The 23,304-nt window shown below is 52.2% G+C and overlaps 1 protein-coding gene across 10 annotated transcripts in view; it reads left to right on the top strand.

Moving 5' to 3' along the window:
• The window catches only part of PKNOX2 (PBX/knotted 1 homeobox 2), a 320,839-nt gene that overhangs the window by 229,862 nt on the left and 67,673 nt on the right, over window positions 1-23,304 (top strand). For 8 of the 10 annotated variants that reach the window (XM_054661696.2, XM_054661694.2, XM_016922234.4 and 5 more), the window contains one exon: window positions 9,195-9,303. The exons of the other annotated variants lie outside the window; for them this stretch is intronic. In XM_054661696.2, coding sequence (XP_054517671.1) covers window positions 9,217-9,303 — 87 coding nt within the window. In that variant the 5' untranslated portion in view covers window positions 9,195-9,216. The remainder of the gene's footprint in view (window positions 1-9,194; window positions 9,304-23,304) is intronic. 10 annotated transcript variants of the gene reach the window in all.

Below are 23,304 nucleotides of genomic sequence, written 5' to 3' on the forward strand. Positions count from 1 at the left end.
ATTGAATGCACAGAGCCACTTGCTTCCACAACTCTGACTCTTGACTTTTTTTTTTTTCCCTAAAGGCAAGTTTTAAAAATTGGAACAAGGTATCATCTAGCCAGAGGACACAGTACAGTCCTCAGAGAGAAAAGGGGCCTGGCTGACCCTTTTAGCTCCGCTGGCTCCAGGAGAATCTGAGGTTGCACCAGAGGTGGAATGCATAGGCTTCAGGGTCCCTCGCCTCCATGCCCTCCTTCCCCCACCAGCCCCTGCTCCAGCCACCCTGCTCACACCTTACATGGTCCTCATGCCTGCTTTCCTCCTCCCCCCAGCTCCCAGGGAGCTTCAGGGCCCTCCTGACTGCCTCAGAGAAGAGAGACTTATGAAAGGGAGGGAGCCCGAGAGGGCTGCCGGAGGTGGCTCTGCGCTTTTCCACCTGGGATCCCAGCGCTGGAGCTGTTTGTCTGTCTCTGTTGAGTTGTGGGCCTCAGGGGCCCGGCCTGTGTTGTTTTCTCAGCTCAGTGCCTGAGCAGCGGCTGCTGTCAGCTCTTGACAAATAATAATAAACCTGGGAATCAGGTTTGTCGAGGGGGACTTCAGTCCCAGGTTCATTTTTAGATCTGTTTCTCTGTGAGTGTGTGCAGACGAGAGAGCACATGATAGTGTCTCGGGGGAGGGGCGGGCCGGGGCTCCCGGGTGCCCTGACACTCCACCCTAGCCACCACCGTGGAGGAGCTGGAGGGCTCTCCACTGTCCCGATCCCTGGAGCTGCTTGCATGTTGAAAAAAAAAAGGAAAATAATTGAATAAAAGGCCTCAAGCTCTCTCCTTTCCCTGGGCCTCCCCACCTCTCCCACTCTTGTTGTTTGGCTAGAGATGGAGGGGCTGGAGAGGAAAACAAAAGGGCAGAATCCCCTCTCTAGGTTAGAAGGTTCCAAGGGGGCCACAGGCTGGGGGAGGGAGTTGGCTCAGAGCACCCCAGGGCAGCAGCTGTGGCCTCCCTCCCGCCTCCATTCCTGGGGGTGAACAATAGGGGGAGGGGCTCCTGGAATGGGAGAGGTACCCTAAGTTGAACATCACTGGCAAAAGCGGGACCCAGGTGTGGTGAGTGTGAGTTTTGGGGACACAATAGTCATGGCCTCTGGGGCAGAGCAGCACCCACTTTCCAGCAGACAGGACCCACCGCAGGTCATTGCAGCCATCCCCCTGCCTCCAGGTAGGAAAAGGCGCACACCACTTCTGTGAGCAGAATGCAAGGGCTGAGCTCCCCCTTCCAGCCAGCACGCTTTTTTTTTTTTTTTCTGTTTTTTGTTTTATTTTGTTTAAAGGAACCAAAGGGGGAAAAATTGCCAAGTTGTAAAGTGCTTAAAGAGGAGATGAGAATCTTCATCAAAATGCTAAAAGCTGGAGGGGAGAGTAATGTGAGAACTCTTGCCTGCTATTTATGGGATTGATTCTCAGATCAAGAAGAAGCAAGCAGTTGGATGAAAGGAATTATTGTTAAGCTCCTCGGTAGGAAGATCTAATGGACAATTGCCGCTATCAGGGGGAATTAAATTGCTGTTTCAGTTTGTAAAATATATCAGCGGCTTTTTGAAGCCAGAAAAGGTGTGACAGCGAGGCAGGGAGGGCGGTGGGGCTCCAGCACTCTGGTTCCCGGTGTGGAGAGGTGGGAGCAAGACCAGGAAGAGGGCGCGGGAGCAGGGCGGGTGTTGCTCATCTGACTCTCCTGCTCCGTGTTGTGAAGCCCAGTTAAAAAAATAGCTGAACTGGGGACCCAAGGAGGAGAGACTGCAGGCCTGGGACTCTGGCTTCCGTGTGAGTCAGAGCGGCATGGCCGTCAGCAAAGGGCAGGACGGTGGGGCTCCTCTCTGGGAAAACTGGTCGGGCTGGAGTTCAAGGAAGGCAAGTCCTGTCCATGGAGGAGGGAGCGGCTGAGGAGGGTGATGGACCCAGTGCTGGGGCCTGTCCCCAAACACTGCTTTATCATGCTGCTTGTGTGCCCACTAATCCTCCCCATAGTGAACCATGGACACAGAGGGACCCGGCACCCTCTCCTCCAGGGTGGGTCTCTAATGTAAGCTTCTGCTCATCTCTAGGCTGGGGTCAGTGAGTGCATAAGTGATCTGTTGGCCCGACCACAGTGAGGACATATTGTTGCTCCAAATAAAGAACAAACAGTAAAATGGACTCGGGAGTGGAGACGGGAGAGGAGGTTTAGGCCCTCGGAAGTAGGACCACAGGCCATTAGGGGGAGGCCACGCTCCTTGGGATGGAAATTGGGGGTTGGGTGGGAAGGGTCTCTGGATTTTCTGGTCTCACAGAAGGCTCTTACCATTTCCAAAGCATTCACTCCATGTGGCATTTAAGGGCTGAAGGAGGATTGAGGGAGAGAGATCTGCACATCTCTTAGGGAGTCAGAAGCAGGCAGTCCTAGCCAAAGCTCATGCTGGCTTCTGCTCTGTCCCCACTCTGTTCCCTGGACACCAGCATCGTGATATTAGGGCATGACCTGGCACCACCTCCCAAGTTGGCTTCCCAGAAGGGTGGCAAATGACAATTAGTATGGAGAGCTATGGGTGGCCAAAGCGTCTGCTTGTCTTGATTGTCATCTTTGCCTCCCCACTGAGTATTCCAAGGAGGACCCGGAGGGGCAGTAGGGAAGCAGGTGTTCTGGCTGTGACATTCTGCAAGGACTTGGGCTCTGTGCCGGGTGCAGCGTGCCCTGGGACCTGGGTCATTGTGGAGTCGCGGCTTATTTTTGACCTCTTAGCTGGCCTTTAGGACACAGAGTGAACAAGGATGTGAGACCTGAGTGCAAATCCCACTCAGTTCCTCTGTACCTGCCCCTCCTTCAGTAACATAGATATGTACAACCTCCCTCCCTGGCTCCCAGACCCCACTCCAAGCCTGACCTCAGCAGACTGGAGGATCTCCATTTCCCCCCATCAGCCCCGGATCAGAAAGACAGGCAGAGAGCAGCACCCACTCAGCCCCACATTCCTGCTGCCTGAATCCTCAGGGTCCCCAGCTTCCTTTCAGCGCCCACAGTCCCTGGGGTGAAGAGGCAGGCGAGGGTGTTTGCTGTGCTGTGAGGTGGGGCAGGCTCTGGGGAGCTTGCCCCTCTTCCCAAATTCCTTAGTCCTCCCCTCCAGGAGCCTCCACTTCTCCCTCTTTTTGAAACATTTCAACACAACAACTGATTTGGAGGTGACAAACCCCTGCTCACATGGTCAAGCTTCCCAGCCCATGGTGCATCCTCTCTCTCCATTCTGTCCTCCTCTGCCACCACAAATTGACCTCACCCTTGTCACTGCTCAGTTCTCGGTGCCAACTCCATCCACCAAGCCTCAGGGACCACCGAGCTCTGGCAGACACCCCGCCTCCAGCTTGTCACTTGTAGCCCTTACTGGGTTTTGCAGAGAGACCTGCTGCATGTGTGTGTTTCTATGTGTGTGTGCTCGTGTGCACCCACACGCCTTTGCTTCTTTAGATAAATCCACAGAGTCACATGAAATCAGTGACAGGTTGACACCGTTATTTCAAGATTCATCGCTATGAGTTGCCAGCAGAGGAGACCTAGCCAACTCCGTTCTACCAGCAACACTTTTTTTTTCCAGGCATAATTTATAGCACTGGGGTGAATTTGTTTCCAAAAGATGAATATCACACTATCAGCAACAGCTGCCTCTCATTTTTATTTGTTTTTAAATTTGACTCAAAGTCCAATTCTCCATACACATCCCAAGCTGCAAATCCTAAGGCGACTGATTACATGATTTAGTAAACAGGTTATATTATATAATGCAATTAAAGCGGGCCCTGCGACGCCACCTACAGGCCACTTCTGGGAAGGGAGCTGGGCCAGAGAAGATCATTTTGGACGCGGTGTTGGGGCTGAGGGAAAAAGAGACGGATTGCGCCAGGGTTGAGGAGGCTGCCCCAGAGGGAGATGTTGAAGCCAGCCAGGTTACTAATGCAGCTTTTCAGTCCCTCCTGCTGAGTTCACTGTGTTATTTCAGCCTCCTGCAAATCTGTCTAGACGTCAGAACCCAGGCCTGGGCAGCTGCTCAGAGGGGACGGCTTGGGGGTGGGGGTGGAGGGGTAACCTGGGGGCGTCTGGGCTGAAGGGATTGACAGCTCCTGGCTCACTGACCTCAGGGGCCTCCTTCCCACTCTCCAACTAGATGGGAGGAAGAGAAGTCGGGTGCTGGCTGGCCTTTAGAAAGAAGCTACAATCCAACCCTTTCCGTTCCATTCAACAAGCATGTGTGCAGTGCAAATCCTGGGCAAAGGCTTCCCGAATGTTCTGGGGAAATCCCTTCATTCTGCAGTCCGAGAGGGAAAGTGACTTGTACAGGTTACAGAATAAGTGGTAGATTCTACTGGATGTGGAATCCAGAATTTTTTTTACCCCAAGGCCAGGCTTAGATCATGGGAACTGAGAACTGAGGGGTGGCCCTGTGAATTCCCTCATCCAATCCCAAAGTTTACAGATGGGGAAATTGAGACCCAGACAGAGGATGGGACTTCCACAGCCCCTACTTGTCTCAAGGGAAGGAAAATCATGAGCATGCTGCTTGTATGTGTCGGAGGACAGACAAGAAGCATTCCTAGGGGCCCTCATGAGTGCCTCTTGGCTGCTATGGAAGGAAGGGAGGAAGGAAGGAAGGAGGGAGGGAAGAAAGGAGGGAGGGAAGAAGGGAGGGAGGGAAGAAGGGACAGGAAGGGAGGAAGGAAAGGAGGATGGAAGGGGGGAAGGAAGGGAGGAAGGAGGGGAGGAGGTCAGGGGCCAGAAGGCAGGCAGACCCAGGGCCACCATCCCCTCCATCCCTCTCTCTGAACTCCAGCACTCTTCAGATGAACGGGGCTCTGGGCCTGAAGGATTCTAGCTTCTCCAAAGAGTTCTTCTAAGAGGGTAACATCACTGCAAAGCAATTCCTGGAGAGAAGGGACCCACTTCCCCGGGGCTGAGAAAGAAACTTGACCAGAGGGAGTGGGGGGAATGGCGTGAAGGAAGAAAACAGGACTGTCAGAGTCCAGGAGGGTGGGAGTGTCCCCTCACCCTTGTCCTTGTGCCAGCCATGGGCCCTGTCTCCAGTTTGGGGCAGGTGGGTGGGACAGTGAGGGGCCAAGCGAGCTGGCCCTACTTTCCCTATCCCCCATCAATTTGTCTCAGCTAGGGTCAGGGGCCAGGAACAAATGCTGTCAGGCCAGCTGGCCAGAGAGTTCCCAATTAGACTTTGTGTCTCATCCTTAAGGCCCTGAGCCCCCAACCCCGGCACACTGGCCCAATTACTGCCTGGCAGCATTAACCCCTTTGTGACCCAGGCCGTTAATGGAATGTTAATTGGTCTAATGGGTTTCATGTCAACAAGTCCTAATGAGCTCCTTCCTAATGAGCTTGGTATTTTTTTTCTGAGCCTGTTTGTCAACACACTGGATTTGGGGCTCCAGACTGCAGACCTGGTGGTGCAGGGCTGTGGGGGGCATGGGTTGAGGAGGCTGAGGGAGGTGGGTGCCCAGGACTGCCCATCCCATTTCCTAAAGGGGTGTCCTTTTATGACTTTGCGTCCACTGATCCTGCCTCGGTGGCTCCTGGGCTCTCTAAAATGGCATTTTAGTTTCTTCTGATGATATCAGAGACACAAATGATTTCTTCTTGGATGTCATTGTGGGGTCAAGTGTTGCATTAGAATTTTTCCCTCCTAGATGTCATATCATAAAGGTTTTCAGCACTGAACAAAACAAAACAAATTAAAAAGCAACATTTCCCTGTGAGCCTGTTCGCGATGGGAAACCTCTCCATGGGAGATGTTCCTCATCTGTCCTTCACTTGCAGTCTTGACTGTGCCCCCTTGAATGCCCAGGTGTCTGGTGACAGAGCACTGGGGCCTCTGGACAGGGCCAAGCAGCCTCTCAGAATCCGTGACAAAAGCTCTGAAGCCCGGGGCTAGGTTTGCAGGGGCTCAGGCCTGCTGCTCCCCTCCCTCTCCCAAAGAAAATGCAAAAAGGGCAGGCTTCCCCCAAAGGGCCAGGACCCCCGCTGTGGCTCAAAGAGTTCCCCCACACCCCACTGCAAAGTCCCAGCCAAGTCACAGATAAGGCGAGTCAGATCCCCAAATTCCTCTCCAGGATGGTTGCACGTGGCCCCTCAGGAACCGGGGAAGTGCATGTGTGGGTGGAGAGGTGTGAGGAAAAGAGCCAGTTTCCGGACATGGGTGCAGGGTCTCCAGCAGCTGAGCTCCCGGAGTGTCAAGTTGCCGGAGGCTTCTGTGCCTGAGCAAGCAGAGAAGGAAACTTAAGCCTCTAATGAAAAGGCCTCCTGTTCTCTTGCAGGAGAAGCCCCCAGAGGGTAATGGGGCAGTGGCCTAGTGGCCTGTGGTGACCCCAAGGAGGGGGAGGGGCCAGGGCCATCTGGGTCCTCAGAATATTGTTCCTGTGTCTTCTTTCGACGCGGGTCTGGCCCTGCTCCGCAGCCTGGTGGGCTCAGGACTGAACAGTCTCAGCCTCATGGGTGGTTGTCTCTGGGCACAGACTACTCTTAACCACCCCTCCTTACCCCCACACAGGGCAGCCCTCCTGCTGCTACAAATATTTCTGGGGACAGCGCCTCTAAAATGACCCTGCCTTCCATTCACTGGACAGTGAACAAAAGAATGTGAATGAAAGGCGCCTCTCTGTAGCCTATGCCCTCCTCGTTGAGCTTCCTTTGTTTTGCCTTCATTATGACTTTCTAATCCATGGAATGAGGTTACCAAAAGACCCAAGCCCGAGGTTAAAGAGAACTAGTTGCCCCTAAGAGGGGGAGAAAGCCCTCCTTCCTGAGGCGGCTCCCACCCTGACTCTGCCCCCAGGCTCCCTCTTCTGGAGGCTGCAGGCACTACGGTGCTATGGCCCTTCACTTTTTTCCTGGCGGATGAGCACCTGTGATCGATGCTCCCGGGAAGAGATCCCACCATCCTGGCCCTTGGGCCCTATCCAAAGTTGCCTTCTCTGCCAGAGTTCCAGGGAAGGCTATGTTTAATAGGCCCCTGAAACATTCCTATTTCCTTTATTTTGTCAGGGTCCAAAAAAGAGAAATTCCACCCACTTTAATATCTCAAAAGTCTTAATTCTGGAAGTTCCTTCTGATGTCTCAAAAAGTCTATATCTTACCCCACCCCCACCTTTTTCCCTCTGCAACCCTCACTCTGCTCTTGGCTCTCTGGGATGCTGACCACCACCCAGACAAAGATCCAGCTGTGAACAGAGGCCTTGGTTCCCCTGCCTGAAGAGAGAGGCTCCCCCAAAGCCCCCTCCTGCATCCCTTTGCAAAAGGAAATTGGATCTCAGGGACCAGCGGTGTGTGAGATGGGCGAGGCCCTGCATGCTGTTGTGAAGATATCCTGGTAGTCCGTCTTCTGAAGGAGGCCAGGCGGGGGCGAGTGACAGGCGGTGAGGCCGACGGAACCGGCCTGAAGTCGGCATTTTTAGCACCGGGGGAGCCATCCCTCCCTGTGCATTCTCCACCCACCTCCACCTCATTTTCTTTCTTCCTTTAGGACCATGACCTCCCTCTCCTAGCCATGCCTCATTCATCTGTCCCACCACACTCCTCACACTGTTCTCTGCACAGAGTTGGTAGTTGGTAGACATCTATTGAGTGAAACAGGCCTTTCCAGTGCTTTTTGCAGAAGGTCAAAGCATACTTGGTATCTTGGAGACTCAGGTCAGGTCAGAGTAGATCTTACTTCCACTTCCTGAAAAAGAACCAAAAGAATCACACACACACACACACACACACACACACACACACACACACACGGCCCTGGAGGCCAGCCCCTTTAGATGACAGCAGCTCCAAAGCACTCTCAAATTCCCACAGAATTCAGGTCTGTGAACATTTTGGAAGACCCTGGGAAGGGCCCAGCTGGAAGAGGATGAAGCCCCAGGTGCCTCAGGGAGAGGGGACGGAGGGTGTGAGTGCTGTGCTCACAAAGGTTTCTACACCAACAGTGCCCTCCACCCAGGAGAAGGACACGTCCTGCACTCCACAGAGGCTCTTAGCAACCTCCTACCCTACAGTGGACAGCCCTGTATCAGGCAACTAGCCTGTGGCTTCTAGATCTAAATATTTCAGAGCATCTACTGTAGCACAACAGCTCTCTGGACATTCTGTTTCCTTGGGTGGCACAGCCGGGCTGTCTCCACTTATGGCACCACATCCTACTTCAAGAGGAAATCTTGAGGCTTCATGGGGGCAGCTCGCCTGCTTACTGGTGATGGGGAAATGATGGGGGCAACAGTGGAGCAGACCCAGAGCTGGGAATCTGGAGGTGCTGCTTCCATCCCAGCTTCACTAACAAGTCCCCCAACCCCCGCCCTCCCATACACAAGTCACCCTTGGCCTCTGTCTTCTACCAGCCAAAGAGGCAGGTAGCCCATTTGGCTCTGATAGCTCTTCTGGTATCCCCACATTCCGGTGACCGTACTGAACCAAGACTGAGGAAAGTCCTCCTTAATAGGATATGCAGGCACATCTGTGGACACGCCCATAGTCACAAGCCCGAGCCTGGGAAAGTACAGGAGTAGACCGGCATTCCCTGCCTCTTTCCCTTCCCCAAGGCCTCCAGGCAGCCACCCTGGGGCTACAGTCTGAGGACGGGTCCAGGCCGTCCTCCGTCTCACAGTCTGAGGACGGGTGAGCCCTGGGGAGGGGCGAGCTTGGTGCTTGGGGACCCTGGAATCCCGTAGCTGGCCTGAGGCCCTCCTGCCCCTGTGCGCGCTGTGGCTGCTCCAGAAAGCCTGGGAAACAGCGGGGCCAGGAGCACCCTTATCAGGCTGGAACTCAGGGTCCTCCTGGGGAAGGAGGGGTATCCAAATGGCCTCCAGTCCCCCGGTGCTGCTACCAGGCAGGCCCCCTCCCTCTTCGTGCCCCCTCCCCACACGTACAAGAGGCCGGAGCTGATGCTGAACAAAGCGCCGCTGCAGGGGTACCGGTTGTTTTACATATGATTTGAATATTGTTTCTTTCAAGTCAAAATAGCACAGCAAGACCCTCCCCACCCAGACCTCTTCCTTAGCTCTCATTTGTTGCCCTGAAGGGCGTGCAACCCTTGCTGCATCCAGCCGGCCCAGGTGGCCCAGCGGGGGACACAGGGAGCTGCTGGGTGCCCAGGGCGGGCCTGCTCAGCGGTGTTAACGGTGCGGCCCCCTTTCTCCTGCCCACAGGTCCTCCATGTGAATCAATCCCATGATGCAACATGCCTCCCCAGCCCCCGCTCTGACGATGATGGCCACGCAGAATGTCCCGCCCCCACCCTACCAGGACAGCCCACAGGTGAGTGCGCAGGGGCCGCTGCCTCCCACCACGGGGGAGGGAGTGTGGTGGCCTTAGAGCCCCAGCTGCAGGCTGGGACATTCCAGGGGCCGACGGGCTGAGCCAGGCCTCCCGCAATCACGTCCTGGTGGCACTCCGGGCTCTTTCCCGTCAGCCTGGGGAGCGAGAGCCCTGCAAACACAGACCCCGAGGGCAGTCACCAGGTTCAGACCCCAGGACCTAGGACTGGAAGCTAGATTAGTGGTCACAGTCCTGTCCTCCACCCCATCCATCAGACAGCAGACAAGCGCAGCCAAGCCCCTTTGCTGTGACTGGGGCAAAATCCACAGTGGGGGAGACCCAGGTACCAGATGTGAGCGGAACCGCCCTCTGAGTGTTTGAGAAACTTCACACTCAGAGGTTTCTGAGTGCCAGGCCCCCCATTCTCGGGTCACTTGGGCCCTTTTGTCCTCCTCTGCCTGCCTGTCGGGAGAATCTCTGTTCTCTTCAGAACTCTTCTGGGCTTCTACTTTTAAAAAGCCAAGATTCTTTCTGTACACCCCGCAACCCTTTCCTTCTGGTCCCCAGCTTCCATCCCTCAGATCAGACACAGCCGCCCCCCAAGATCTTCTGCGCTCCCCACCCCGATTGCCTCTCCTGCAACATGCCCCTCCTCAGCAGTGCCTTCTGGCTGTCTTCATGCTGCCTGCCCTTCTCCTCCTGGAAGCCTGCCCAGCTTGTGGGGGCTGCCCTCCTACATCCTCTAGACCAGCCGCTTTTCCTTTTTGCTTCCCCCAGGTGCTCCTCTTGTCCACCCTTGGTTCTTTGGAAACTTCGAGTTTTGTGTCTGTGCTTTCACAGAAGCCTTCATTCTCCGACCCTTCCCTTCACACTCTCCTGTCAATGTGAATTCAATAATTATTTATTGGGCACCTGTGATGTGAAATGCACCCAGCTAGAATGTCCATCCACAAATTCGCCCATGTGCAGCAGGTGCCCGCTGGGTGCTGTGGGCAGGCTACCATCTGCACTCCTCCAGCAGCCACTCTCTGCCCTCCTCTGCCATCCCTCACTCATTGGCATTTTCAAACACAGTGGTTCTCATGGGCCACACGGAAGATTTGTGCAGCATGAAAGGGGTCTTAAGATGCAGATGCCAGGCTTGTGCTCACTATGGCCCTGATGCCTCCAGCCTAGTGGGAGCATATAGTAGCTGCTTTATACATCATTGTCATCCTCTGGGAGATTACCAGATGCTGTGGGGCTTCTTTCTAGCGTACCCAGCATATGGAACACCTTTGCTCTGCCCTTGAAGGTCCAAAAGCCCTGGTCCTTCACCAATCTCTGAGCACGTGTCTACGGCCCCGCTCCCACATATCAAATCATATTACTTCCCCAGCTCTCCCAGCCTAACCCCATCCTCAGCGAGCCCTCTGCTCATGCCAGTAGCTTCCATGAATAAGCCACAGGGTTGAACTTGGCCTTTACATGGCTCTTGTATTTGAAAGCTTCCAGGCATCCAACACTATGTCAAGTCCCTTCCCTCTGTAGTTTCAGCTCCCGAGACAAAGTTCAGAAGGAGCCCTCAACTGATGGGAACCTTTTGCCTCCCAAGAAAGAAGTGAGAGAAGAAGCTAGGGGCCAGAATAGGGGCAAGATCATCCTTCTTTGATAGCAGCAGACCCATTCCCATTCCACTCAGCCAGCACACATCGATGCCCACATATCGATTAAGCGGTGGGAACGTGGGCTCCACTTGTTTTGTGACTGGATTCTCTCTCCAGAAGAATGGGGAACAGAGATGGAGACCCTTCCTGTATTTAGCAGGTGGTAGCTGCCAAGGCCCACACCTCCATACCCAAGGCTCAAGGATAGACCAGGGCAGGGCTGAGAGGTCAGAGAACACTGTGTTGGCATGACTGATGAAGGCCGCTTCCCTCTCACCCACCCCTCCCTGTTTTGACTGCCTGGGGAGCTGGGAGAAGTTTTGGTTTGGCAGGGATTAGCCGGAGAGCTGCAGCAAGGGCCTGTGTTGAATGCTGATCCAGAAGCCTAATTTAATGATCAGCATACAGCTGGATTAATAAATCCCAGCTATCAAGGGATGGATGGAGGTGGGCTGCAGCCCTAAGGTGCTCAGCCCCCCAGAAGTCACCACTGAGCTGCTCTAGCCTTTGTGAGGAAGAAGGGAGTCTCCACTTCCATATCTAAGGTCTCAGACAGAAGCCAGACACAGGCACTGCCCGAAGGCTCTCCTCTCTGAGGATCCGCCAGAATGTCACCATTTAAAATCTTCACATTTAGAGCAAAGGAATAATTTGCCCTGGGGAAGCTGCCATCTATTTGTAACCCTGGCAATCCATGAGTGAAATGTCTGATGAGAAGCATCAGTGTCCATGGTGAACTGACCAGGTCAAGATGTCAGGGTCTTTACGGCCTTGACGAAGGCACTAGGCTATGCCCAAATTGCCATTGGCCTTCCCCAAGCTGAGCTGGTTCCCAAGGAAACTGAGCAGGATGTGGGGCTAAGGGAAAGGAGCTAGGGCAGGGGTGGAGTGGGAGGGATGGGGGAGCTGGGGGATGCCCCCAGAACAAAGGCTTCTGACTCTAGGGGGAAAGGCTGTTCTCTCCAGAGAGTGCTGGTATTTGAGGGCCTTCTGCCCACTCTTTCGGGCTTCTAGGAGGGGCTCCCTTGTAGGAACAGCTCTTCCGTGCATGCCTGGCTGCTGGTACTTTCTGCAAACTTGCATTGGACCCCTGACTTCTTCCCTTTATCTTTTCGAGATATGGACCCCAGCTTCCTAGGGGGAGACTGCTGCATTTCCCTTCAGAATGCTCATATCCCCAAGAACCAGCCGCTCTCTGAGACTCCACATCTTCAGGGAAGCAGGACCTGATGGGAACATGGGCCAGGCACACCAGGGAATCCTGTCCAAAACAGAGCTCTCAGGAAACAAGGCCCACTCCCTCCTCATTCCTTTAGGTCTAATCTCATTACTTTTGGGCCACGTATGACTTGTTTCCTCACAACCTGGGCAGCTGAGCACACCTCTCCGTCACCTCTTCAGAAACCCAGTTTCTTCCACAGGCAACAAATGGGCAGTCTCTGATATGAAGTCCCCCAAATGAAAAAGGAAGCGAGACGCAGAGCCCTTCCTCTGAGACCCATGCGATCGTTTTAATAATGTTCCCGTTGTGCTAAGGGCTAGCAATACCGAGCATAATCTATTCAAATGCACAGGAGAATCTCACTTTGGAAAATTAGGAATCTGCATTAAAAAATTCCCAAGCCCCGGACCTTCTTTATAATAAATTAGAATTTTTTTTCAAGGCAAGTTCTTAACTTGGCAATTTCATTTTTGAAGTTTGGGGAATAAAGTTATTAAAAATGAGGGAGGCTTTTTTTTCTTCCCATTTTAGTAGAGAAGCATTCACTGTTATGGCCTCGTGCTATTTGGGCATAAGCCAAGTGATACGATGGCTAAGCGGCTTCTAGCCCCTTAGTTCTGTTGCATTCCATCCTGGAGAAACTTTGTGATTGTTTGTAAGGCCGCCACACTCTCTGTTGATTGTGCACTGAAGGATGACTATATGTTTAGAAAGTGCAAAAGCGGGCTGGGCATGGTGGCTCATGCCTGTAATACCAGCACTTTGGGAGGCTGAGGTGAGCAGATTGCCTGAGGTCAGGAGTTCAAGACCAGCTTGGCCAACACGGTGAAACTCTGTCTCTACTAAAAATACAAAAAGTAGCCAGACATGGTGGCACATGCCTGTAGTCCCAGCTACTTGGGAGGCTGAGGCAAGGGAATGGCTTGAACCCGGGAGGCGGAGTTTGCAGTGAGCCAAGATTGCGCCACTGCACTCCAGCCTGGGTGACAGAGTGAGACTCTATCTCAAAAAAAAAAAGAAAAAAAAAAAAAAGAAAGAAAGAAAGTGCAAAAGCAACAACCTAGTGGAACCCTCCCTGTGACCTACTTCCTCTTTCTGGTGGCTTCCTGCTAAATTCTGCCAGAGTAGCAGCGCCCTCTACTGTCTTAACTACAGGACCCCAATTCCAGCATGCTGTAACTGGGTCCTTGATGCAGACCCTCACTTTATGCCCTGAAGAGGTAGGGGTAAGTCACTGGGGTAGTGGAATTCTACAATGATTGCCTAATGACCAAACTGTCTCTAGAGAGACCTGGATGTGAACTAGGTGTGTGATCCTCAGTTCAGTGCGTTGTGTTGATTCCAACATCACCCCACTTCTGTTCTGTATCTCTGCCATAGTGGGCCTGGCTGTCAGCTGGACTTTCACAGCCCCCTCCTCCCACTGCCCCAAGAATCCCCACTGACCCTTCCATTTGCTACTATTTCTGTCCTCTCCTGCCTTGTTTAGAATCCCAGCAAGTGTCACTCCAGCCTCCCTCCCAGAATTTTCTTGGGAACACACAACCACCCCGTCACTCCTTCTGGGCAAATACCTCTCATTCATGTACTCTCAGAAATGTCACTCGAGACCTTCCTGTAACACCCATATGCAACATCACCCACCAAGCAAAGTTCTCACTTCTATAGCTCCATCAGCCACTCCGGGGAGCCATCCGGGTTCACTAGCAAAGGCAACCACTTCACTTCCCTCACCTTCCCACACAAAACACACTCTCACTATCAGCACCCCCCCTCCAACAACTTTTCCTCAAACACAGACACATACCTACTGTTCCACAAATATCTTTGCCCTTGGCTTATTAGCAAGACAAATATTGTATCTGGTCTATTTGAGTATGTAGTCAATGTTTAGTATGCTTCAGTCTGCGTGTCCCTGGCATGTCAGCTGCATGAGCATTGGACTAGAAAGCAGAAATCCTGGTAGATCCTAGTCTGACCCACTAGGCACAGCCCCTGTCAATGTGGAACTAAACTCAATGGATAGTTTAGGAACAAACTGATGGGTAGGTAGCTAGGGGCTTACGTAGCATGACTTGATGATGAGTGGCATTGAAAGGGTTTGGGAAGTTCACCAAGGATGCAGCCTCATTTTTGAACAGAGAGAGAAAAGACAGGCAGTTAGAACTCGTAGTTGAGGTCCGGTTTGTGAGGCTCACTTCGGAAGGAAGTCAAGTGTTTGCTTGGGGCCCCTTTGCAAAAGCTGCATCCCTCCCATTCCCCTCACCCCGAACCTCCAGCATCCCTCAGAGTGGGGAGAATGGTGTCTGGGACTCCAGGACATGGCACTCAGAGATCTGGGGTCAAGACAACATTGTCTCACTTACCCTGCAAGAGGAAGGCTAAGGCTGGGCCAGCCACACTGAGGAAGCCAGACCTGTCTATCTGGGCACCTTCTTTCCCTCCCTGTCCTAGCACCATCCCCACTCCAGGTGGGGCCAGGGGAGGCAGATATCCTGGGGAAGCTGGATGGGCTTTGATCAGTCATTAGGATCCCCATGCTGGTTTAATTAACTGGAGGCAAAAGGGGGTGGCTGGGGCCCCTGGCTGTGAATGGCCTCCATCCAGGCCACACAGCTGTGACAGGCAGAAGTGGGTTCAGATGTTTTCACACTCGCTTTACATTCCTCTCATCTCTTTAAGGGCTGGAGCCCCCTGCCTTGCAGGGCCCTCTGCTCAGCTGCCTGTGAAACACATTTGCTTTGCAGCAATAGAGTTAATTCAGCAGCTTTGAAAGTTCCCCTAAGCCTTTTCTGTGATGGTGATTGATGGCTCCCTCTGCCCCTGGGGGCAACACCCCAGGGACCATATGAGGACCCACCTTCCCTTGCTTCGACTCACCAAAACAGACTCTTCTCTTTCTTTTTTCTTTTCTGCTGGGCCTTTCTTCTCTTTGTGCGCAGTGACCTCTCTCTCTGCCTGCTTGGGCCACCCATGTCTTTAAGCTGAACATATCCCTGAACTCCAACTCACTCAAGACCTGGACTCTTCATTGTGTAAAAGGCAAAAACAACCTCCAGGTCCAACCGTGGGGCCTTTATGCCCATGTAGGAGATGGTGGGCTGTCAGCATGGCTTTAAACTTGGGAAGAAACACTCTACTGGCCTGGTCTGGGTATTTTATTTGATGAACTTACTATATTCTGATATTTACCAAAAACAGAGATTTTATTGTCTACTCCCTTGTCCCCAAGCAGAACGAATGAATGCCCTAAACAGCTACAAAAATAGTTAATGGCCCTGGGATACAAAGCCTAAAATAAATCAGGGGACAGGTGATCCAAGTCAGCAGTGGGTCTGGGGAGGACCTTACATGCTCTGCCTCCCTTTCGCACGCCGTTGGTCTTAGTTGGTCTTCAGAAAGCTTTGGTGTCTGTGCGGCCTGGCAGGAGGCAGGTGGGTGAGTTAGGGCCCCAGGATGCTTGCTGTTCTTGAAGTCTGTGGTCTGAAGAGGAGGATGGAATGACTCAATCTCGTAGAAATTCAGCAATCAGGACTTGTAATAAGAATTTGTATAATTATCAGCTCCACTGCTGATGAATTATACAAATTTAGGCAAGTAATTTCAGAGCTATTTCTTTCATCCACTTATCCATTCAATAAACATTGAGTGTGTCCTGTGGGCCATGCAGACATTGTGCTGTGTACTGGGGTGCAAAATCAACGGAGTTCCTGTCCTCTTGGAGCTTAGAGTCCATGTGGGGCCTTAGTTTCTGCATTCGTAAAATGAGAATAACTCTGCCCTCCCTGTCTCACGAGGCTGTTGAGAGTGTGGGAACAAAAAGTACAGTGGTGTTCCTCAGCCCCTTTTCACCCGCACCCCAACTTCATTCTTCACTCGATCACCTGCACATCTCCAGCAGCCCAGATGGGATTTAACCTTAATTACTTTTTATTAGGAACATAGTAGGCATGTCAAATAGGTTTTACCAGCTATGAACACCCCCTTACACACAGGCACACACAGAGATGTGCACACACAGGGATTCTGGCGTGCCCTCTGAAGGACCTATTGGAAATCACTGGTTTTGGACTATTACAAAAGGGAAGGATCTTCCAGAGGGAAGCGATGGGATGGGCAGGAGGCCATCAGTTCCCGGGAAAATGCACAAAGCTGGGAAGTGGAGTCCACAGCTTTCCTCTTCTTGGCCTCCTGTCAGTGACAGCCCAGGAAATGCAGTTAGGGGCAGTGAATGTTCCATGAGTCACATTGTGTAAACCACCACTTACAAACCCTTTTAAAATTAATTAACTAACTGAAACCCCCATTGTACACCACTGAGCAACTCTTCTATGGTCTGTTCTGTCCACTTGGCCTGGGATCAGAATGGAGGTGACCAAGGCCTGCTGTTCCAAGAGCCTCTTTGAGCTACACTGGGCTGTCCGGCTCTGATGCCGGCCCTTCCTCTCCCTGGGCTAACTGGGTTGGGGAATATTTTGAGGGGCCTTCTTTGGCCTCTCCCAGGATTTGGGATCCCTGAGGCCTTTAACACATCACTCAGTCATTGCCTCCTTCTGGTCATCCTTCAGTCATTTAACACGTGGGAGTACACCACGGGCAGGCGTGGGAGCTGGGAGACCAGCCCGCTCATGAGACAGGCAAAGGGCCTGGTGTTGCCGGTGTTGGGGTCCGTTCAGATCAGGCAGGAGTCCAGTCTTCTGCGGCCTGGGGAGGGAGGAGAAGCAGGAAAGGCTTCTTGGAAGAGTTGAAGCTGCAGCTGGGTGGGAGGCAGGTTGCAGGGGAGATGAGGACAGTCCCTGCTGAGGCAGCTGTGGGAGCAAATGCAGGAAGGTAGACACCATCGGAAAGGCAGGAAGGTGGACACCATCAGAAAGGCAGGAAGGTGGACACCATCGGAAAGGCAGGAAGGTGGACACCATCAGAAAGGCAGGAAGGTGGACACCATTGGAAAGGCAGGAAGGTGGACACCATCAGGTGCGCTCAGGCAACCAAGGGTAGGTGTGAGGCGATAGGGTAAGGGGAGGAGGGCTGTGCAGGTGACAAGGCTGTGGATCCGTGAGCAGCTTTCAGTAGCTTTGAAAGTTCCCCTAAGCTTTTTCTGTGACTGTTAGCGAAGGGTCCCTCTGCCCCAGGGGCAACACCCCAGGGACCATATGGGGATCCACCCTTGCTTTGACTCATCAAAACAGACTCTTCTCTTTCTTTTTTGTTTTCTGCTGGGCCTTTCTTCTCTTTGTGCACCTTGACCGCTCTCTCTGCCTGCTTGAGCCACCCATATCTTTAAACTGGACATATCCCCATACTCCAACTCGCCTGAGCAGGCCCAGGTCTGGAGCGCCCTGGACTCTGTGCCCCCCAACAATGTTCATGTCCCCTGTTGCCTCCTACCTATTAAGGCCAGACTTGATGTTTACCAAGTGACCTCAAGCCCTGACCTCTTCCCGGGTCCTTGGCTTCTCTCCTGGTTGCCAGGAAACTGATCCCATACCTGGCTTGCCCCAAACTGGAGGGAGTGCCAGCCCTGCCGGGCCCGCCTGAAGCCTCAGTGGCCCCTTGAGGGCTAGGCCTGGGCAGCCCCAGGGAGCCAGAACACAAGGTTTTGGCAGCCTAAGGGGGCCCTCCTGGGGCTGGCTGGCACCTACTCTTCCATGTCAGGTGGAGGGCTCAGAAGAGGGGATGTCCTCTTAGGTGTGTCTGTGCTTTTTTTATATTTTTAGTAGAGATGGAGGTTCTCCGTGTTGGTCAGGCTGGTCTCGAACTCCCGACCTCAGGTGATCTGCCCACCTCGGCCTCCCAAAGTGCTGGGATTACAGGCGTGAGCCACCATGCCCGGTGTAATCCCAGCTATTCGGGAGGCTGAAGCAGGAGAATCGCCTGAATCCAGGAGGCAGAGGTTGCGGTGAGCCGAGATGGTGCCATTGCACTCCAGCCTGGGCAACAAGAGCGAAACTCCATCTCAAAAAAAAAAAAAGAAAAAGGAAAAAAAGGAGTGTCTGTGCTGAGAAGGTGAAGGCTTGGGTGTTCAGCGTTTTCAGAAAGAGGCCCTGCAGGAGGCGTGTGGGGGTTTAATAGTCATCACAAGCAAGACTGTATGCAGAGGAGTGGGGGCACTGGGGCCGGATCTGAACAGGGGGTGGGATTTGGATTTGATTCAGAGGAGAAATCTAGCAAAAGGAAGCATTAGAATTGCTTAGAAACCAAGGTTTGTGGGGCATCTGCTGCTTGCAATGCACCCTCACATATGGTCTCACAGTAGCCCTGGGAAGAGATATTAATAGCTCCATTTTTACCTCATGGGGAAACTGAGGCTCAGAGGAACTGAGTCCTTGCCTTGGGCATGACACTCAATTCCAAGCTGGTAACGCATGATGTAACCTTCTGTGACACCAGGGGCCCCCTGTTCCTGCACTTGAACTCACACTTGCCTACCTCCCAGGGAATTTATGCAGAATGGGTTCCTTCAGCAGGGGTGGCACCCACACTGGTAGGACCCCCAGGGCAGCCCACATGAGAGAAACAACAGCAGCCAGCTCTCAGGGTGTGGGCTGTAGGCTGTGTGGATTATATTAACAATAACCGCCATATGCTGAATAGCTACTGAGGGCCAGCTACTTTGCATATAATTGTCTCATTTAATTCTGAACACCCTGTACCTTGAGTATAATTATTCCCATTTTATAGATGAGGACCCTGGTTGAAAAAGGTTGAGTAACTTGCCCAAATCACACAGGCAGGAGAGAGCCAAATACAAAGCAGAGATTCATCCCAGCACAGCGTGCTCTGTCCCATTGTCTCCAGCTCTGGGCTGGACACCCAGATCCCCCCAGTCAGTTATGTGGTCAGGAACTGTAGACTTCTCTTTTGTGAACTGAGGATTCAGGGTCAAGGAGGTAAATCTGCAGCTAAAATGGTAGCATTCAATCAGACCTGCCCACTCCATACCAGTCATTCCTGATTCAACAGATAGTTCAGATACTCTCTCTACCAGACACTGAGGCTACGACAGTAAACAGAAAAGCCCTGGTCCTGCCCTCAAGGATCCTACAGTCTAGTGAGGGAGGGAGGCGAGTGAGCAGACAGGTCGCAGCAGCATGCTGAGGGCCACGCAGACCTGGGGCAGAGGAGCCTGGCCTGGTTCTGGATGCTCTGCCACCATCCACTGGAGGAGACAGCCATCCCCATCATGGCGGTGGGAGGTAGGAAGCACCTCGCCTATTTTTCAGATGAGAAACCTGAAACCCCAGAAGGTAAAGTTCCATCTTTAAGGCTGTAAGTGGTAAGAGTGGGATTCAAAACTAGTTCTATCTGAAACCCACGCTTCTGCTCTCCCCAACGCCAACCATCTTCTTTTTTTTTATTTATTTTTTTGACTTTATTTATTTATTTTATTATACTTTAAGTTCTAGGGTACATGTGCACAATGTGCGGGTTTGTTACATATGTATACATGTGCCATGTTGGTGTGCTGCACCCATGAACTCATCATTTACATTACGTATATCTCCTAATGCTATCCCACCCCATCTTTTATGGGTGCTGGAAAGACCTTGGTATCAGCCCCACTTCTAAACCATCTGCTCCCACCTCCCATGAGCAAGAGAGGAAGTCTGAAGGGAAGTTGGCAGGAGGCAGCAGCTGAATGCAACTCGGGCCTCCGGGCTCCAGAAGGCTTGAAGCCCCTGCAGGCAGGTTTCCTGTGGGCTCTCGGCCTCCAGGCTCCTCGTAGCCTGGGAGGGAAGTTGACCCAGCAGTGAGCCACCTTCGATTAATAAACCAGCTGTGCCTTCCTACATGGGTTCCACATGGGAGAACTGTTTCTGGCACGATCATTGTTGGGAGAATGATTTGAACTCGTAGGGGAGAGGTTTGTTGAGGGAGAGGGACAAACTGGGACCAGCAGTGAGGATGGGGTGGACTAGATGGAGACTTAGAACACGTGCAGAGGGGGAGTGAAGTTTCATTCTAATTTGAGCCCCCCTACACCTCCTGCCTCTTTTTGCACAGAGAGGGGAAAATCTTCCCATTCTCCTCTTCAAAGAAAAGTAATTAAATGCTCCAATTCACATAGTGCGATTAGTCAGAAGGCCCTCTGTGGGCTTCTGTTTTCTCATCTGTGAAATGGAGATGATGATAACCTACTGCACAGGATTATTGTGAAACATGAAGGCCCACATGGTTTTTTTCTTTTTCTTTTTTTAGAGACAGGGTCTTGCTCTGTCTCCCAGGCTGGAGCACAGTGGTACGACCATAGTTCACAGCAGCCTCGACTTTCTAGACTCAAGCAATCCTCCTGCCTCAGCCTCTCAAGTAGCTGAGACTACAGGCACACACCACCGCATCCAGCCAATTTATTTTACTTTTTGCAGAGATGGGTTCTTGTTTTGTTGTCCAGGCTGGTCTTGAACTCCTGGCTTCAAGCAATCCTCCCCCTTCAGCCTCCCAGAGCACTGAGATTACAGGCATGAGCCACTGCACCCAGCCCAGAAATATTTTATTAGCTTATTAGAACAAAACATGTCACTCTTCCCCTACAACTGGAAAAAGATGGTGCTTAACAGAAAAGAAGCATCTGTGGGGGCTTTGGGTATCAGTGAGGGCAAGTTACATGCTTCCCAGCACCCCTTAAAACACACCAGGGAGCATCTCCTACTCATTTTCATGAGTAGAAGGCCAGACTGCCAGCGTGGCTGGATCTCTCAGCCCCACCCAGATTTTACACACCTGCATATACATCTGACAACCCCTGACTCTTCCCACTCCTTTTTAGAATGGGAAAAGAAGGAACCTTCAAACCAAGAATCTGGGCAGGGTTTCCTTAGCTGCAAGCTTAAGGCAGAACTGTTTCTGGCTAGATGGCAGACAGAAGTCCAGTGGTTATAGCATCTACAGGAGGGATGTGCATGGAGGTGATGGCCCCAGGGTCTTTGCCCCAAGAAAGAACCCTAGGCCAAGAGAGGACATGGGAAGCGCAGAACCCGCTTCAGCCTCTCAAAGCACTGGGATTACAGGCGTGAGCCACTCACCCACCCCAGAAATATTTTATTAGCACGGGTGTAGGTGCTGGCACAATGTCACATCTCATAGGGCCTCCCCAGGCAATGCTGCCTCCTGCCCCATCAGTAGCCATTGTCTGGTTCTCTTGATTAATCTGCACAACCTGCAGATTGAGTATTATCTCCTGCATTTTACAGATTAGGAAACCAAAGAGATCAGGAAACTTGTCCCAAAACAAGTAGCTAATAACTGGCAGAGGAGCATCAAACCCAGGGCCAGATCCTCTGCTCTTCCCATTCTCTGAGGCTTTTCTGATCTCCCAGGCAGTTCTGAGGACATCGTTCAACCTTGCCTCTCCTCTGTGCCTTAGCTTTCCCTGGTTGAAAAGGGACAGTCCTCCATGCCTACACTAATGGCCTACCTGTCCCTGTCCCTGTCCCTAGCGGGCTGCCAAGGCAGGGTCTCCAGAGTGCTCTGAGGGCTCCTTGGGGAAAAGCTCCAAATCTGGAGTGGCCAGTTCTGAGACCAGCTGTGAATGCACCAAGTGGCCTCTTGGAGTGGGTAAGACGAGTTTCTTCCCGTGCCAGACCAAAAAGAATGGAAGAAAGCTACTTGGGGAAAAACTGAAATTAGAGGTGTGCTAGTAAATATTTAACAACTTGCTCTCTGGGAGTGGGGGTGGGGAGGGCAGGGGCAAGCCCTGATTTGCAGCATTTGCCAATTTCCATGGTGTAAATGCTCCCACCATGGCCAATTTCAAGCTCTCAATGTGATGTCAGCCAATTTGCAAAATTTCTGAACATTTAACAATTGGCTTTCACAGGCCAGAACAAGGCAGTTTCAGCCCACTGCTTAATAGCCATGCCCTGCCCCTGGTCCACACCTGAGCTCTTTAGGCTGTGCTGCCCAGTAACTTCCCCCAAAGAAACTTACTTCAAGCTATCCCCATCCTCCTGGCTCCCAAGCCCTGTGGACAGCTGCAGGTCCTCTCCCTTTGAGCTCCAGTTCCTGGGAAGTGGATGTCTCTGGCTAGAAAAAGAAACCTATTTGGGGATAAACACTCATTCTTCAAACCTGCAGGAAATGCAGAGTTTGCTGACTTGGCCCCCATGAGCTATATAAATTTGAGTCATCGTCCTCCTCAGACCAGCTCTGCTGTCTTCTTTACATACTTCTGCCAGTCACAGCCTCTCAGCTGGGGCCTCTTGGAACACTGGCAAGTGACCACTTTTGATTTACATTTTATTCTGAGCTTCCCTCCAGGGCCTTCCCCCCACACCTTTCCCCAAAGTCCTGCCTAGGAGGGGGACTTCATCCTTCTTCATCCCTCTTCATCCCAAGAGCTCAGCTAACAGAAGCCGCTTGTGGATTCCTTCAAGGACACGAGGAAACTCACTCCTAGTGGGCAGAGCAGAGCACACTGCTCCCCCTACATGTCACCCTCAGACGAGCTGTGCAGATGTAGCTATGCCTTGCTTTATGGCAGAAGTACATTCCGGAAATCTCGTGTTTAATAATAACAACCTCTCCTCCATCTGTGAAGCGCTCTAGAGTTTCCAAAGCACTTTTACATACTACACGTCGTCAAATTCGAGCCTCACACCAGCGCTGTGTGGTGGGTGGTGATTATTAAAACACCCTCATGGTGTCTGAGCCTGTCAGAGTTGGAGGGGCTTCAGATATCATGTAACCCAGCCACCCAGCTGAAGCTCCCATCTTCTCCACGGTGGCCCAGCTGGTCAGTCCGACTCTGCTTGGCCTCTGCAGTGGCAGGAAATTCACCTGGAAAGGGAGGCAGCCCATTCCAGCCTTAAAGAGTTGGGGGATTGGAAAGGTATTATTTAGGTTGTCTCCTTGTTATGGATCAAATGCATTGCTTGTAGTTTGGCCCTTCGAGTCATACAGAACTGATATAATCAAATCTCCTCATTCGGATATTCAAAGGGTGCTCTCATGTTTCCCCTTCTCCCCCACCCCCCAAATCTTGCCTATATATCCCACGTTCCTTCAAATATTCCTCATACAATGAAGTACCGAACCCCTTTACCATCCTGGCCAACCCTACTTTGAATGTACTTTCATGTATTTGTTTAATCAGAGTGGTGCAAGACCAGAAGTCTCTGCATGCTGTGAGCAATG

This window comes from Pan troglodytes, chromosome 9, assembly GCF_028858775.2.
Source record: "Pan troglodytes isolate AG18354 chromosome 9, NHGRI_mPanTro3-v2.0_pri, whole genome shotgun sequence".
NCBI lineage: Eukaryota > Metazoa > Chordata > Mammalia > Primates > Hominidae > Pan > Pan troglodytes.